Below are 18,720 nucleotides of genomic sequence, written 5' to 3' on the forward strand. Positions count from 1 at the left end.
TTTTGGAGTAGGAAAAGATTTCTAAATAAGATAACAGTTGGGTGGGGAGGATATCACATGCTTAAAAATGTGGCTGCCAAGGGCTGTGAGCAGCACATCTTTCCTTAGAAGTGTAAGTTTTTAGGTTTATTAAAAATATCACAAGGGCCGGCTGGTGGTGTAGCAGTTAAGTTCGCGCACTCTGCTTCAGCAGCCTGGGGTTCGCCAGTTCGGATCCTGGGTGCAGACCTACACGCCGCTTGTCAAGCTTTGCTGAGGCAGGGGTCCCACATATAAAGTAGAGGAAGATGGGCACACATGTTAGCTCAGGGCCAGTCTTCCTCAAAAAAAAAAGAAAATCATAATACCAATAGAAAAAATTTTAAATGTGTATGAAGAAATACAAGCCTGCAGGAAAAATATCCTTTCTAATACTTAGAAAATATAAATTTCAAAAATCTTGAGATACTATTTAACATTACATTAGCAAAACTATAAGAAAATAGCATCTAAAGTTGATAGCATTATAGGGAAGCTGCAGGAAGAAATATATATATACACACACATATAATAGTTTTGGAAAGCAGTAAAGAAAAGTACCACAAAAAAGTACCTTCCTTTAATTTGGTAAACTCATTCCTGGAAGTTTTCTCGTAAAGCAAAAGCAAATATTATGTATATGAACATGTCTACCCAGTATCTTAATGGCAAAAAACTATAAGGAACACAATGTCCAAGAGTTGTTTATTAAGAAAATTATTGTATTAAATATGTAGTCATTAAAAGTGGTACTTTTGAAAACTGTAGAAATATTTGAAGTATTTTCATGTATGGCAAATATGTAAAAGTATAAATGAAAAAGGGATGGAAAGTTATCAAGTTATAAATAATATAATAAATAACTATGCTAGTTTGGTAGGATATAGCAGGAAATTTTTTCATCATCTTTAACATTATAGAGTGTATTTTTATTTTAAAAACACTTAGTATTCCGTTATATATATACCGCATCCCTATCTATTCATCAATGGGCACTTGGGTTGTTTCCAAGTCTTGGTTATTGTGAATAATGCTGCAATGAACATAAGGGTGCATATATCCTTTTGAATTAGTGTTTTCGTGTTCTTTGGATAAATACCCAGAAAAGTGCAATAGCTGGATCATATGGTAGCTCTATTTTTAATTTCTTGAGGAATCTCCTTAGTGTTTTCAATAGTGCCTGCACCAATTTACATTCCCATCAGCAGTGTACAAGGGTTCCCTTTTCTCCGCATCCTCTCCAACACTTGTGATTTTTTGTCCTTTTAATAATAACCATTCTGATGGGCATGAGTTGGTATCTCATTGTGGTTTTGATTTGCATTTCATTAATAATCAGTGATGTTGAGCATCTTTTCATGTGCCTGTTGGCCTTCTGTATATCTTCTTTGGAAAAATGTCTGTTCACATCCTCTGGCATTTTTTAATCAAGTTGTTTGTTTTTTTTGTTGAGTTGTGTGAGTTCTTTGTATATTTTGGATATTAACTGCTAATCGGTATATGAGTTGCAAATATCTTCTCTCAATTATTAGGTTGTCTTTTTGTTTTGTTGATGGTTTCTTTTGCTATGCAAAAGCTTTTTAGTTTGATGTAGTCCCATTTGTTTCCTTTTGTTTTCCTTGCCTGAGAAGTATTCAAAAAGATACTGCTAAGACTGATGTCAAAGTGTACTGCCTATGTTTTCTTCTAGGAGTTTCATGGTTTCAGGTCTTACATTCAAGTCTTTAATCCATTTTGAGTTAATTTTTGTGTATGTTGTAAGATAGTGGTCTACTTTCATTTTTTTGCATATGCTATAAAAAAAAGATGAAATCTTGCCCTATGTGACAACATGAATGGACCTTGAGGGTAGTATGCTTAGCACAGTAAGTCAGACAGAGAAAGCCAAATACCATACAAATTCACTCATACGTGGAAGATTGAAAAAACAATAGTAACAACAAACAAACATATAGATACGGAGAATAGATTGGTGGTTACCAGAGGGGAAGAGAGTGGAAGAAAGCAGAAGGGGATAAAGGGGTACATTTGTACAGTGATAGTTGGAAACTAGACTATTGGTCGTGAACATGATGTAGTCTATACAGAAGTCAAAATATAATGATGTAGACCTGAAATGTATATAATGTTATAAACCAGTGTTACTTCAGTAAAAATAAATAAATAGTAAAAAAATAAAAACACTTAGTATACAATTGTTAAATAGTTCAGAAAGGAAAATTTTAAAAGATTTTTTAATTTGCTTTTATGATTTTAGGAAAACAGTGGTATGTCCTATCATTGATGTGATCAGCGATGATACTTTCGAGTACATGGCAGGCTCTGATATGACCTATGGTGGATTCAACTGGAAGCTCAATTTTCGCTGGTATCCTGTTCCTCAAAGAGAAATGGACAGAAGGAAAGGTGATCGGACTCTTCCTGTCAGGTAATTAGTTTGACAAACATTTCCCCTAAAGTGTTATTGGCAGGGTATTGTGAAACATTGGGAATCATATTGAAAGGATTCTAAGTGTATTTTGAGAAACATGAAGCATTTGTGCACCATATATGTAGTTGAGCTATCTTTTACATATCATTTTAAAGAGGGGTTTTTTCCCTCTGATCAACTCATAAAATTAGAATTTTTCATTTATACAAGCTAGTGCACATGAGAAATGATGGTGCCATGCATATGTTCTTTCATTCCTATATGAACAACATTTTGCAAATCTCTAAATAATAATACTTATATTAAAGTGTCCATTAATTAATTGTAAGTGTTAGTATGTGAAAATATTACCTAAAACTGGGTCCTTGCACCAAAATTTAAGATTTTAAATTCAGACTTATACCATCTGGATGATAGTTACTGACTGGTAAGGTTAGAAAAGCTTGTTTCAAATATAAAAATAACTAGAATTGACAAAAATATAAAAAAGGATTTCTATTAATGGATTTCTGATTTTTCTTTTGTTCTACATTTGGTCGTATATAGATTTTTTTCAGAAAGGATAAAAACTTCATACTATTCAGAACCTTTAAATTGAGACCTTGAGCTTTCTGAGTCATCCTAGGATTTACTCCAGTTGCATCAGCCTGCTTCTTCTGAGAGTTCCTTCAGAACCAGGTTTTTTAGCTTTCTCGTATCCTGGGCTTCTTAGATCTACTTTCCCTTGAATTCAAGTCCAGTTCTGGCAAAGTTGAAGAGAGGTTTCACTAATTCTATGCTCTTTCTCCCTGGCCAGGCTGAATCCTTACCTACTGAAAGGACTTTTCCACTCTTTTGCTGACATTTCAAATCACCATCTAAACCCAAGGGTTCCTAAACGTTTTGTAGATGGTGGACTTCTTTGAAAAAGAGCTGATAAAAGCTATGAGTTTTTTCTAAGGGAGTAAAAAATGCACTTCTGTAAACAGAAGATTTAGCATCCAGTTCTAGGAAATATAGAGATAACCCAAAACCCAGGTCAAGAAACCCCTGTACTAAATGGTAACTCTGGGTGTTGGCCTATTTCCTGACTCCTAAGATATATTAGACTTTTTCATTCTTTTTCTCTTCTAAAATCAAAATAAGTCTTTACTTTTTTTCTGGAAACGACTATTTCTACTGGAAAAGCAAATGCTACCACCCTCACTAGGGTATGTAATGAGTATGTTTTAGGGTTACATTACAGAGGTGGCCAGTTCATCCTAAAATATGATCTCCATAGTGTCCTCTGTCCCTGAAACTTAATTATTTTCTCCTAATTGGAGTCTCCTTTTCCTCCATGCTCATCCTTCATGGAAATCAAATGTTTGACTGGTATTCATTTATTTAAATCCTCCTTCATTATCACTTCTCTGCTTCACTCCACCTATTCCCACCCACTCTGCATACCTGGGCTGTGTTTTGATGATTGGGCTCTCTTTGCAGAGAATATACTACACTAGGTCAGGATGATGATCCCCTTAGAAGGAGGATATTGATTTTATTCTGTACTTCATCTCCTCTTTTCCTTAAAGGTTCCTATTAGGAATAAGGAAAGGGCTGCCTTGTTTTCATCCTGTTTAATCTTATGTCTTTGCAATATTTGCCACCTTTTAGAACCTGGCATGTTAGTGTTGCTAACATGAGTCTAGTTGGTTAGTACATAGTCAACTGTATTTATAGTTGCTAGGAACTATGGAGTAGGTACACAGTCAGATGGAGAGGGTTACGAGAAATAGCTTCAATTTAAGGAGCTCAGTCATGACAGGAGAACCAAGAAAGGTACTAAAGACAGGAAGAGCCCTTGGGACAGGCAGAGAAGGATGTCTGGGCAGAAGCTGTGACAGCATGACTGGGGTGCAGGTCATGTCTGAGGACCAAATAACATAGCATAAAAACAAAGAAAGCCCCTGGGGGCCTATGAAGGTTTCTGAAGAGTGTGAGAATAAGCATTTATTCTGTAGTTATAAACAGTTATAACACTAATTTTAAAAACAAAAACTGTAAATTTTAAATTGTTACAATTAATAGTATTATATTCTGATTGAATTTCAGAACACCTACAATGGCAGGAGGCCTTTTTTCAATAGACAGAGATTACTTTCAGGAAATTGGAACATATGATGCTGGAATGGATATTTGGGGAGGAGAAAACCTAGAAATTTCCTTTAGGGTAAGTTCCCTTTGAAAAGAGTAATCTTCTATTTAACCTCAAATATAGGTATACTTTAATTATTCATGTTCTCTCTAAATTAAAAATAAAAAGTGAATTTAGGGGCTGGCCCCGTGGACGAGTGGTTAAGTTTGCGCGCTCCGCTGCAGGCGGCCCAGTGTTTCGTTGGTTCGAATCCTGGGCGCGGACATGGCACTGCTCATCAAGCCACGCTGAGGCAGCGTCCCACATGCCACAATTAGAAGGACCCACAACGAAGAATATACAACTATGTACTGGGGGGCTTTGGGGAGAAAAAGGAAAAAAATAAAATCTTTAAAAAAAATAAAAACTGAATTTAATATGAGTTTAATCAGACTTCAGAGCCTTCAGTCCATAGAACATTTGTTGATACTATTAAGGCTTCATTATAAACTATTTTAAGCAAATAATTCACTTATCTTAATTTCCTACCCATAAAACTCATGCAATATTCTCTAGTTGTTTTTAATTTCAGTTATTTTCAAGGAAGTAATTCAAGCTCCAAAAATAAACAAAAAATAACATGTAGTCTGTATATGCTACTTTGGTACTTAACTGCCCAAAATGTAATTTCACTTTGTGTAATATGCTTTGTCCTTCTGGTGTGAAAATAGATCTCTCTTATATGAAACCTGGTGACTTTACAGCTTTATATTTTTCAATACAGAGAAAAAGGCAGAGGAATTCTGAAATTACTCTAAATTAATTTAACCCAGTCAAGCGTAAGTCTTATGCATTTCACATTCACTAAAATCAACATGTTATTTAAATGACACTGTGTATTTCTGAAAATGATCAACTTTAGACACATAGCTATAGTGGAAACCACACTGAACTGCACTGTGATCTAAATCGGCCAGCTCACTTTGTTCCTGGTGAAGAGAGGTTTAGACAGTGGATCATCTTGGAGATCCTATCCAATTGTATCATTTTATGATCCTGGGAAAAAGTTAAAGTAGACACACTGAGTATTTAACAAAATCAAAACTTTTCAAAATGTGTTTTAATTGTAAATAGTAGATTTTTAACTTACGGAAAAATGTATTTTGAAAGGAGCAGAAGGATAATTTCATTAAATTAAAGATTTCAAACCATACTTGATGATCTTTCTCTTACCCCTTTTTTGTTTTTATTCTCACAAAGACAACAAAGCATGTGATCACTGTCTCACTGAATAACTCATGAGAGATCCAGTTAAGATTCTTAGGTTCTGTTTAATGTACAGGCTATGACACAGGGCTGGAGGAGGAGGAACCAGGTAGGACTGTGGCTGAATTCTCCATGGTCAAAGTCTTGACCATAAACTGTATTAATAAATACATTACATGTTATACATAGACAACACACAAAATGTAAACATTTCATGAAACAGTGTGTCCTTGTTAGCAAGTGCTGGTTGCAATTCATCAAATTTGAATTTATGATCCTTTTATGAATCATGGCCTGCAATTAGAAAAATACTGCTCTAGACCTCATGTCTTTTCTGTATTTAGCCTTTAAACTATCTTTTCTGAATTTAACTTTCAATTTCTGGTTTGATCAGAACCAAAAATTAGAGAAAGGCTTGCTCCTGAGGAAGCACTGGCTTTGTGACCATATAGCAGGAGCTCCACTGTTCACCCTTGATTCTGTGAAATTCCAACTATGAAGCTCAATAGATACGAACAATTCTTTTTTAAACTATCAGTGTTGAAAACTGGTCGTCTTTGTTGCCGTTTTCAGATTTGGCAGTGTGGAGGAACTTTGGAGATTGTTACTTGCTCACATGTTGGACATGTGTTTCGGAAAGCTACACCTTACACGTTTCCAGGAGGCACAGGGCAGATTATCAATAAAAATAACAGAAGACTTGCAGAAGTGTGGATGGATGAGTTCAAGAATTTCTTCTATATAATTTCTCCAGGTTAGCATTATTTTGCATTATAAATACAGGACTGACTTTCTTGTTCCTGATCCTAATGCATTCTGAGGAGAGGTAAGAAGGAGTGAAAGAAGCTTTGAGCAGAGGCTCATAGGTCATTGTAAAGAATAAATGGAATCACACAAAGTATAGAAAGTGCTTAGCAGAATGCCTGGTATAAATTATTAACAATACTATTAAATTATCCAGGTCAGTATTGCAGAAATTACTGCTAACCCAGGTGTTATCCATGTTCTTTTTTTTTCTTTTAACCTAACTGTCACATTTAACATTTGTATGAAACTGTCGAGTATTTCAAGGCCAGTGCAGGGCCCTATAGCATGCCTCAAGGGACTTCTCTCCAGGAACTTTTTTCTGCCCTTCAGAGTTTTGTGAGAACAGCTGTTTCACCAGCTGTCAATCTGCCTAATTTTGTTACCATTCTATCCTCATTTTTTAGTTACCGTAGAACTGTCAAGTGGCAGGGTGCACAGCAGTGAGTTGTGTAAGAGAAACCTGACTGGAAACAATTGCTCTATTTAATATCTGTTTAATATTTGGGCAAAATAGATCTTGATTTTTGTTTTTGTCTGTTAATATATGTTAACTTATTAAAGTTTTCTCATCCATGTAACTTATATTTGTGTGTAATATTAGCATGTGTATCATTCTCACATAGATTTAATTTTTCTTTGAAAAGCATATTAATTAATCCTTGCTTTATACTTTGGGAGGTGGATTTATGGTATATCATTTGTGTAGTCACATATCACCAAAATGATACTACTTTTCTCGTTCATCTTGCTTATTAGATGCAATATATAAATAGAACTGTGTTAACTAATAGAACATTAATCATTCAGTTACTTATTTCTATTAACAGGTGTTACAAAGGTAGATTATGGAGATATATCATCAAGGCTTGGTCTAAGACACAAACTCCAATGCAGACCTTTCTCTTGGTACCTAGAGAATATTTATCCTGATTCTCAGATTCCACGTCACTATTTCTCTTTGGGAGAGGTAAAAAAAAAATGTATTCTATGTTGTTATGTTCTCACTTTTTTATCAAAAACAATAGAGGTTAAACTGCCATCAGGGATGGCATGTTAAAATTACATAATCTCAAGTGTGGAAAAGTTCTTGTTAGTTGAGACAGTCTACCTCATAACTTGAAACCTTGTTAATTTTTTATCATGTTATATTTTATTAAAATAAGAATGGTCTACCATTTCATAGTTGGTCTCTTGTTAAATATATTAGTGTCTTCAGTAGACTTCTTTTTTTTTTTGAGGAAGATTAGTCCTGAGCTAACTACTGCCAATCCTCCTCTTTTTGCTGAGGAAGACTGGCCCTGAGCTGACATCCGTGCCCATCTTCCTCTATTTTATACGTGGGATGCCTACCACAGCATGGCGTGCCAAGCGGTGCCATGTCTGCACCCGGGACCCGAACCAGCAAACCCTGGGCTGCCAAGAAGCAGAACATGCGAACTTAACCGCTGTGCCACCGGGCCGGCCCTATTCAGTAGACTTCTTATTTTAACAAATTGACCCATTTAGTTGAAACCATATATTCCTAAAGCAGATGTCCTAGTATTAATTAGTCTGAATAAAAGCTTGAGTAACTTCAAAGTAAAGATAAATTGTAAAGAACTGACAAGGAAACTTGAAAGACCATTTATAATAAATTGTATTTTTAGCACCCATTAATTTTCCTTTGGGAGTTCTAAATCTCAGTTTGGGCAGGGAGGTTGGAACGAATGTCAGTAAGCATGTTGTTTCTGATGATGCCTTTAGTTATTGCTCTTTGAATTTGGCAGCAAATTTTCTTGAAACCTGAAGTAATTTGCTTATTAATGCCTATGATTAGTTAACACAATCAGTTGTGCTTTGGAGTCTGGCCTTTTTATCTTTTGGAGTGCCCAGTATAGGGTCTGGCCTTTTTATCTTTTGGAGTGCCCAGTATAGGGTCTGGCGTGAGGCAGACTTATCTCACCTTCTCTTATACCTACCAGCATGGTCATAAGGGGCTGTTTCTTCCTCAGTGTTGATAGCCATCCATTCTACCTCCCAGCCAAAGCTGGCTTCTATGTACAGGATAATCTAAATAGTTCCTTCTCTTTAGCCCAGGGGTCTGATCAACTCAAGGATTCTATTAGTTTCCTAGGGCTGCCATAATAAAGTACCACAAACTGAGTGGCTTAAACAGAAATTTATTATCTCACAGTTCTAAAGACTGAAAATCTAAGATATCAAGCTGTGGGCAGATTTGGTTCCTTCTGAGGTCTGTGAGAAAGAATCTGTTCTGTGCCTTTGTCTGGCTTCTGGTGGTTTACTGACAATCTTTGGTGTTTCTTGGTGTGTAGAAGCATCACCCCATCTCTGCCTTCATCTTCATATGGCACTCTTGTGTGTGTATCTGTCTCCAAATTTCCCCTTTTTATAAGGACATGTCATATTGGATAAGGGACCACCCTAATGACCTCATTTTAATTTGATTACCTGTGTAAAGACCCTATCTGCAAACAACATCACATTCTGAGGTACTGGGGATTAGGACGTCAACGTATGAATTTGGCGGGGACGCAGTTCAGCCCATAACAAGGATTGAGCTGGGTTGCAATTTTAGAAAGACTTGGTTTACTTCTGGCTCATGTATTCTTCTTCAGCCTGGTCCTCTAGGGCTTTTGAGTAATGGCATGGAGCGGTCTCTCTCAACCCTGGAAGTTTTCCCTTTTTGAGGTTTTCAGGATAGTACTTTAGCCTCCAACCTTATTCACTGGGGGGACCAGGTGTTATTTTTTGCAGGTATTCTGTCCAGCAGGAATTTGTCTCCTAAGCACCAGGAAACTGTGGATGCATTTCCAGCCTCAGCTTCTTGTCCACCCAGAACTCAGCAAATGTCCCATCAGGAAAATGGTCTTGCATTTGGGGGTCTTCTAATTTTTAATTTGTCAAACCAGCCCCACATAACCCATAGCGCTGTGCTTTTCCCTTGGTAAAAGGTTCTCTTTAGGTCCACACCCTGTCCTCAACCTGTACCATCAGCACATGCCCTCACAGAGGAAGACAACTGGTGACTGTCACCTCATCCAGGAAGAGCTCTCCCCACTCCAGAATTACAGGTCACCTCATCCTAATTGCTTCCATAGCTCTCCAATAGCCTCAAAAATAGGATTTTGGCAGTTTAACTGTTTTTCCTCCTGGTTGTTGAGGCAGAAGTGTTGGGCTGCTATGTCCTACTGAGAAGCAATGTTTCTCCTTCTCTTCTTTACTACAGTATAATACCCCAAACCAATGGGCCATAAAGACTCCAGATCTCCTTTCTTAATCTTCTGACTTCCCGAGGTCCCTCTTTTTATTAGGTCAAGGCAGTGATTTTCAGTTTTCTGGTCACAACCCAGTAGTGGTTTATAAATCAGTTTAGCTGCTTTGACCACCATTTTTTAATAGTCTGCAAAAGAATATATGAAAGTGCATTGCTTATAGTAAAGGAATTTTGTTTTTACTGGGTCAGTCTGCAATTCATTGCAAGTCTTTATAAACTTTTAATTATAAAATTGACTTTTAGAAAGCATATGAAACTAAGTAGAAAAAAACATTCAACCTTTCTGTGACAGAAAGTGATAGCAGGACAGAATTTCCTTTTGTAAGTCACAGCAGGGAATGATGATATATGTGAACAGGGTTACAGCCAGGCCCCGTCCCAGGACTGAATCTTGCTGACACTCACGAACAGTCACCCCCCTCAAACTGTAGGAGGTTGTCACTTGACTTCATTCCTTTCATTTATGCAACAAATATCTGAGTACCTACTATGTGATAGGTACTATTTTAAGTACTGGGACTACAGCGGTGAATAAAATCTTTGCTTATGTGGATCTTACAGTTTCTGGAGGAAGACATATTTTTTGAAAAATGTACATGTCAGGTGGTGGTAAGGGCAAAGTGGATAGAAAATGACTGGTGGGCATGAGTAGTGGTGCTGTTTTATGTAGGGTAGTTGAAAAAGTCCTCTCATATAAGGCGATTTTTGAGCAGAGATCTGAAGGAAGTAAACGAGCAAGACATGAATTTGGGGAGAAAGAGTGTTCCAGGCACAGGGAAAAATAAGTACAAAAGTCCTAAGACAAGAGTGTACTTTGGCATGTTCCCGAAACAGCAGAGAGGCCAGTTGTCTAGAATGGAGGGAACAAAGTGGGGGAGGGTAAAAGAAGATAAAGGCCAAGACCTAGTGAGGGTCAAATCACTAGAGCTTGTACGCCATGGTAAGGGCTTTGGGTTTTATTCTGAGTAAGATGGGAAGCCATAGAGACATGAGCAAACTTTGATTGAAAAAAGGTCAGATTGTCTGCTACTTCAAGCAAAGCTACATGAGAACAAGTGTAGAGCTAGTGTATTGGTGAAAGGAAAAGAATAGTCAAGGATTAAGATTTATCCTGAGAAACGGGGGCAGTGAAGTTGGCCTCGCTGAAGTGGGAAAGTCTATGGATTAGATACAGAAGGCATTCACCAGTGCAGTTTGGGACATGTTAAATTTTATCCAGGTAAAGATACTGGGTAGCTAGTTGCATTTAAAAATCTGCAGGTTGGATGAGAGGTTGGGGATGGAGATAGAAAGTTAGGAGTTGTCACTATATAAGTGGTTTTCAAAACCACAAAACTTCATGGGATCACCTTGGGAGGAGTCAATGTAGATGACAAAGAAGTGAGGAGTGAGGACCAAGCCATAGTAAACTTCACAATTTAGAATTTATGAAAATGAGAAGGAATCAGCCAAAGAGATTGAGAAAGTGACCACTGAAATAGGAGAAGAACCAGGAGAGTGATGTTCCAGAGACTAAGTGAGGGACTTGTTTCAAGAAAGAGGAGGCGATCACTATGTTGAACACTGCAGAGATGTTGAGTGAGCCAAGTGCTGAGAATTGGTCATTGGATTGTCAAGGAAGAAGTTGTGAGTAGGCTCCATCTCACAGTGTCAAGAGGCTCCCATGGATACTGGAGAGGACAAAATCCCTGATGGCTTCAAGCCAGACAGGGAGAAGAGGAAGTGGAGATCATGAACGTGGACAAGTCTTGCAAGAAATTTTGTTGTAAAGCAGAACAGAGAAATGGGTGGTAACTAGAGGGGAATATGGGACTAAAGAAAGGTTTTTTTTTTAATTTTTGCTAAAATGAAACTCTGTGCTGATGTCAATGACCCAAAAGAGAAAATGTGAAGATGCTAAAAAAGAGCCACTGATTGCAAGATTCATGTGTTTAGTAGGGGGGAGGCAATGAGCTCCAGTGCACAAGTGCAGGTAGTGGTTGGGGTCAGGGGGAGAAGGCAGTTCATCCACTGCAATAGAAGGAAGGTCGAAGGAATGAGGACAAGTGCAGGTCAATTGTAGATTTGGAGTAGAAGGTGGTACTTTGTGGTGGAAGTCTGAGGAAGTTCTCCTCTGATGACTTCTGTTTCCTCAGTTGAACATAGATCATTGGCTGAGACTGAAGAGGGGGTATTGGTGATGGGCAGTCTGGGGAAAGAGGAAGAGATGTAAAGCAGGATGTAGGTGAGCAAATAGATCACAGAGGGGAGCCAGATGGTGGGGAGTTAGAGTGAGCCATTGGGCCGGCTGCATTTGCCCCAGTGCCCGGGCAAGCACAGACTCCTGTGTTCATCCTTGGAAGTTACAGAGGCTACTTCTGGGTTGACTTGAGCTCCCTGCCTCAGAACTTTGTTGTGATTTGAGGAATTCACACTCAAACAAGTGAGGGCTATGCTGAGTGTCTTGCCTCATTAATGAGTATCTGTTCCCTTTGCTGTAGTTTCATTCCAGTCAAGAAAGACCCAGAGTGGGTGATGTGCTGTGGGAAAACTTACAGCAGTTGCTACAGTAACTTGCCTTTAGAATAGAGAATGAGGAATTGTTTTTCTCCTTTCAATTGACCCAATTTAGACAACTCCTAGGCATTGTTAGCTCGGCCAGAATATAGGCTTATTACAAAGAGCCATTTGTCTAACCCATAGTAAGTGATTGCCAAAACAAGCTTGCCTTTTATCTGCCTCTTGCCAGCTGGCTTTCTGTATAAGCAACAGATTTTACCTTCTGTGGCCTGCTTGTTATTGCCTTATTAACTAAGCAGCTGGTCTTAAGCCTGTATGCCCATAATACCAGGCCACACTGTCCAAATTAAAGCGCAGATTTCTGGGTCCAGGGTCATTCTCAAGTACCCACCACAGGGCAACCAGGATCTTATGTTTGTGATCATAGCTCCACCTGTGTGAGCCTTCCTTCACCAAAGACTGAAATGTAGCCTTTCAGGGATCTTTTGTCATGCTTCAAGGGTCTAGGGAAACCTGAGCTCACAGGATTTTAGAGGGAAATTAGTAGGTATAAATTTATAGTCTCTGGCTTTGCTAAGTCTGACTGTCATAGCTCCTGTAGCACTTGGAACTGAATAAATGTGTTTCATTGTGATATCTAATAGTTGTTAATCCAGGAGATGAATCTTCTAAACAACCAGAAAGCAAATAATCCAGACCTTTGACAGTTTAGCCAGTCTTATGGACTGACCAATTGCTTCTCCAGGCATATCTAATAATCTTGAGATTTAATGAGCATAGGTTCTGTGTCAAGCACCAATCTGAATGTTTACAAGTATTAATTCATTTTATCCTCCGATCAACACTGTGAGATAGAGATGCTATTATCCCCACTTCATAGCAAGTAAATTGAGGCATGAATAAATAGTTTAAACAACATGGCTCAGTCACAGCCACAAAACGGGAGAAAAAGGATTTTAACACAGGCAGTTAACCACTGACACCATACTCTTTCTCATATCTAACCAATATTTCCCTTATGACAGAGAATGAAAAACTGAATTCAGATTCCATTATAGTAGATTCCAAAAATCCTTTAACTGCTTACATTGTCCACCCTAATGGAAGTACCAAGATTCTGGAGGAGACTATAGTAGAAACTAAGAAGCTTAGGCTCTAATTTCTTGTCCATTTCCCAGGAATGAGTGCATTCAATTGTGAGTTATTTTAATTGTGGTCAAAAATAATATTTTAGTAATAGCTATGTACAGCTAAGTTGCTACTTCAGAAAGGGTTTAAGAGTTGCTGGATCTGTGGATAAAGAAGGAAACCCAACAGTTATTGTGGGCCTACTATGTGTCAGTTTCTGCTAGGCCTCTCTATATGTTACTTCACTGAGAGGTTTCAGCAAACCTGGGAGAGACATTGTTATCCGTGTTTTACAGATGAAAAAATGAGGTTCTTTCAGGGACATTTCCCAATTACTGTGTTCTAAAGAATGCTGATGTCTGATGTCCCTCAAGATGCTCAATTAGAAAGGCAGGGGATGGGGGAGGAGGGAGTGTGTCGTGGCCAAAAATGCTGCTTTCTTTATCTTATATCCTTCTGTACCACCAGTCCCCACCCCTACCAAGAGTTACAGTATATTAAAAGGCTTTGAGAAGTTCTTCAATAAAGAAACCTATTTAAATTTGTTTAACTCAGTATTTCCTAAACATCCTTGATCACAAAACCCCTTTTTTAGTGGCACATGTTTCAACACCTGGCCATGTACTGTAGTTCACATCATGGTTTCAGGAATCCTTGTCTTAGGGTACTAACCTGCCGCGGTTTCATGGCTAGTACTGGTAGAGTCGGGAGTGAGGCCCACTCAGGTCTGCATGTCCCCACACCCTAAACGCTCACTCCTGCCTGTCCACCTCCAGACACCTTGAAAGTGCAGCTATTTCCCCCTGACCACCATAGTTCAGATGTTGCTATCATTCAAGTAGGAAACTTGTGATTCTAACAACTCCTCATGCTTTGGCATTCTCACAGTTGTATATAGTGCCTGCAACCATTTTGGTTTGGCTTGTTAGCAAGTCTGGCTCTGTAAGGAAAGATGTTATTCAGTCATAAACAAATCCTATAAAAAGGACCATTAGCCTGCTAACCTTCCCCCTTGAAATCATTTAGATCTCCTAAAACTTCTAATTCCAGAAAGTATGAATCAAACTTGGGTACTTCCTGATGTCTTTCACAGAGCACCAAGGGTGTGATAACTTGGCTTCATTAGCATGTTTGCAGTGTCCCATCATTGACAAGTACCCCCTCACAAATGGTGGAAGACTTTCCCCTGTGTGTCAGCATCTAGACCTGAGCATCCAGTATGGTAGCCGCTAGCCACATATGACTATTTAATTAAAATTAAGTAAAATTTAAAATTCAGTTCTTCAGTCACACCAGCCGCATATATAGTGCTCAGTAACAAGAAGTAAGAGGTAAGCAAAATAAGCTAGAAAGAGAAAGACAAACACCACATGATTTCACTCATATGTCGAAGATAAGCAAACACATGAACAAAGAGAACAGATTGGTAGTTGCCAGAGGGGAAGGGCATTGGGGGTTGGGTGAAAAGGACAAACGCGCACATGTGTATGGTGATGCATAAAAATTAGACTATTGGTGGTGAGCACGATGCAGTCTATACAGAAACTGATAAATAATAATGTACACCTGAAAGTTCACAATGTTGTTAACCATTATGACCTCAATAAAATAATTTTTTTAAAGAAGTAAAAGAGAAGAAAAATAAAGTGTTCAATAGCCACATATGGCTAGTGGCTGCCATACTGGACACTGCTGAAGACATTAACACAAATAGCCAACACAGGAGATTATCCATCTATCTTGCCGTCATTTCCCCAAATTTCTCCCTGCCAAGGCCCTATGTTGAGGTGTCCATATGCCTGTCAAACCCAGTGTTTTCAAAACTCATAACTACTGTATACCCTCTATAATTATCTTTATTCTCAAATAATTTAGAGTAGGTACATCCTAAAACAACTTTTGTAGGGATGTTCTATATCAAATTCCCAAAGCATCCTGCCAGGAGTTATTTTCCTGCTAGGTTAAGAATCATATTTATATTCAAGAGTATCTACTCCAATGAGGAAAAGCTCTCTTCTTTCTTTTCCATATCAAATCGCTCTTTTAGTTTAAGGGTCCCTGATAATTTATTTTATTATTTTTGTGTGTGTGAGGAAGATTGGCCCTGAGCTAACATCTGTTGCCAATATTCCCCCTTTTGCTTGAGGAAGATTGTTGCCAAGCCAACATCCATGCCAGTCTTCCTCTACTTTATGTGGGATGCCGCCACAACGTGACCCCATGAGTGGTGCCAGGTCCCACCAGGGATCCAAACCTGTGAACCCTGGGCTGTCGAAGTGGAGTGCATGAATCTAACCACTACACCACCAGGCCAGCCCCAAGGATCCCTGATAATTTAGAATCTCAGTTGCCAGTAGACATCCTGATGATTACCAAATATATTACCAAACAAGAGGGCATATCTCATTTCTCTTTCCAAGATAGTGCTCAAGATGTAACTTGGAATGTGGGTAAGTTGGAAGGAATTGATAGTTTAATAAGTACCACTAAACATTCTGCTGTTGATCCACACTGTATGTATACCAAAAGATGGGACAAAATCCTCTAAAGAGTGGGAGAACCCAGAAGCTAGCCCATCTTTTCCTTAAATTGAACTTCAGAATACTCCCTATATGTCAGAAGGTTCCTACTTTTCTTTTCTTTGGTTTTAGTCCTACTTTTTTCCGGAACTTAACAAAGGAGACGTTTGACTAGAACATCCTTACATTAACTAGTCTTCTTTCATGTATTTTCTTTTCCTCCTTGATAACATGTCTACATTTTATCTCATTCTGTATTTTCCAAATGTTATTTTTTCAATGACTTTTTACAAGTGTCAGATTTTGGATAACCAATTCTAGTACCTATTTACATCCCAATGTAAACACTGGAGCAAATATATGTCAGCACTGTTCTGCCTTCCACACCTTACTGGAAAGCTGATAATTGGTTAAATACCCTTAAAGCTATATATGGAATTACAGTTTTGAACATCTGATTCAACATCCCTAGAAAATATGTTTGTTCCTAATTTGTCCTTTCTCTCAAGACTTTTTAAAGTTATCTGTCACCAAACAAACCTATTAACTAGCATCTTAAAGGGCAAAACTGTTCCCAGAACACCCCCTGGTCTTCCTGGCTTTTCACGTCCTCGAGAAATCATCTTACACACTCCATAGGTGAGTTAGTCCACATGTATTCCTACAAGGAGGAGGAGGACCTTCTCTGAAAACTGTCTTCTCTAGCCATCTACTGTGTAGAAGTACCAGCCTGGAGAGCAGATGGCTCCTTCGGCTACAAACATGCCACATATCTGTTGAGCCAAACAGAATCCTTCCAGTTGGCAGGAAAGAGTGGTTTCCAATCTTTGGAGAAACTCTACTTTTTAACATCTAATGGTCAGTAGTAACCCAAAGGGATAGAGACTCAGATCTCTCAAGTCAGAAAACAACCTGGAATTATTCATAGGAATGTTGTAAGTGGTATAAGCTGTAACATACAAAAGTCATAGAACAATGCCTAGCACAGAATAACCATACTTTATTTGCTATAATTTATTAGCAACATCAGTTATAGAAACAAAACAACCAAAGTTGATTTATTATAATTACAGAGTAGTAGGAAGCCCTGTTACATTTGGGGAGAATTGTATTAATTTTGACTTTGGTAAAAGATAATTATTTAACCAAAAGGCCATTACATATGAGAGAGAAACCGAGGATGACATTGGTTCTTCTCTAATCATTCCTATGGCATTTGTTCCCTTTCTTCAGCCACCTTTACATCTATATTTGAAAGAAAAAAATCGAGAAAAAGAAAGAATTGGAGAGTTTGTACTTTTTTTCAAAAGTACAAGGAAATAACTTTTATTTGAATATAGGGGATAAAGACTCATTTTGTCACAATCTGAACTCAGTTCTTTTTCAAGTAAGATAGTCATGATCCTCAAGTATTAATTAATTACCCACTGGAGTGGAGAAAAATGTGTTTTATGCAAATTGGTATCTAACTATAAAACCTTTTATAAACTCTATATGAGATAATAGGTTTCTGAATTAAAATAGTGGATAAAAGAGATGATGTGAATTACGTGGTATAAAAATTCCTGGATATGATGTGTTGGACCCAGGAGAAAAAGGACCCTTGGGTTTCCATCTTGAACAGTTGGACTAATTGTGGGATTACTAATAAAAATAGGGATATCAGGAAAAGAGGGGAAATTCTGGAGGAACAATAAGATTTGTTTTAGATAGCAGTTCTCAAGGTTGGGTAGAGTGGCAGGGGCATATTAAAATATTGGGAAGAGGAAGCATCAGCATTACAAAAAGATCTTGTTTTGCATGAACCGAGATTAAGGTTCTGATGAAATAGCCAGATCGAGGTGACTAGCAATAAGGTGGCAATGCAGATTGTTACTATTTCTGAGCCTGCTATGTGCTAGACTCTGAAACAGGTACATGGTTGCATTATAAATGGCTTATTTGTGGTTTTAACTTTACCCCCACTTTATCACACAAAGTTAGTTCCATTTTTTTTTTCCTATCTTCCTGACATGACAGATATAGTTTGTCACATATCTCCCTTCTGGCTTACCTGCTAACAAAACCATCCATGGAATGAATTTAAGACTTTCAAATGTCCATTAATTTACCATATGCTTTTGAGCTACCATGGTTCAGAGGAAACAAAATATCAAGGGGCATTGCTTAAAAATTCTTCCTACTTCTGATGACTGGTGTAAATTCCTTTTATGTAATTGACAGATATCTAACAAAAGATTATTTCCACCACACCATGCTAAGTCTTCCAGTTAAGCCAGGCTCCAAACTCTGATTAGAAAATACCCACCTTGAGTATCCTAAGAAGTCATCATAGTTATCAAAAGTAATACCTCTTATCTGGGCAGTTAACTGTGCACACGGAGTTGTTAAATGGCTTTAAATTATTAGGCGGAGTAGAGCTTATTGAACTAAACATAAATCCTAAAAGAACAGCTTAGAAAAATGAAAGAAATAAGAATTTAAACAATTTCTCCATGAAACACAAAAATTACATATATAAACAGTAAGACCTTTCTAGACCACAGAATTTTAGATAGCCAGTGATTCCCTGTCCACACCCCCCACCCCAACACATAGCCCTTGCCTCAGGAATTTGAGGTTTTTTTTTTTTTAGATTGATTGATTTTTTATTGCAGTAACATTGGATTATAACATTGTATAA

General features: G+C 37.9%; 1 protein-coding gene and 1 long non-coding RNA gene across 4 annotated transcripts in view; one reads left to right on the plus strand and one right to left on the minus strand.

Moving 5' to 3' along the window:
- Window positions 1-18,720, plus strand: part of GALNT1 (polypeptide N-acetylgalactosaminyltransferase 1) — a 135,521-nt gene that overhangs the window by 105,685 nt on the left and 11,116 nt on the right. For all 3 annotated transcript variants that reach the window (XM_070629907.1, XM_070629905.1, XM_070629906.1), the window contains 4 exons: window positions 2,276-2,446; window positions 4,523-4,640; window positions 6,384-6,564; window positions 7,445-7,584. In XM_070629907.1, coding sequence (XP_070486008.1) covers window positions 2,276-2,446; window positions 4,523-4,640; window positions 6,384-6,564; window positions 7,445-7,584 — 610 coding nt within the window. The remainder of the gene's footprint in view (window positions 1-2,275; window positions 2,447-4,522; window positions 4,641-6,383; window positions 6,565-7,444; window positions 7,585-18,720) is intronic.
- Window positions 17,018-18,720, minus strand: part of LOC139084853 (uncharacterized) — a 50,395-nt gene continuing 48,692 nt past the window's right edge. Inside the window, exon 3 of the long non-coding RNA XR_011542681.1 lies at window positions 17,018-17,282. This is a non-coding gene — a long non-coding RNA (uncharacterized lncRNA). The remainder of the gene's footprint in view (window positions 17,283-18,720) is intronic.

This window comes from Equus przewalskii, chromosome 7, assembly GCF_037783145.1.
Source record: "Equus przewalskii isolate Varuska chromosome 7, EquPr2, whole genome shotgun sequence".
In the NCBI taxonomy this organism is placed as follows: Eukaryota; Metazoa; Chordata; class Mammalia; order Perissodactyla; family Equidae; genus Equus; species Equus przewalskii.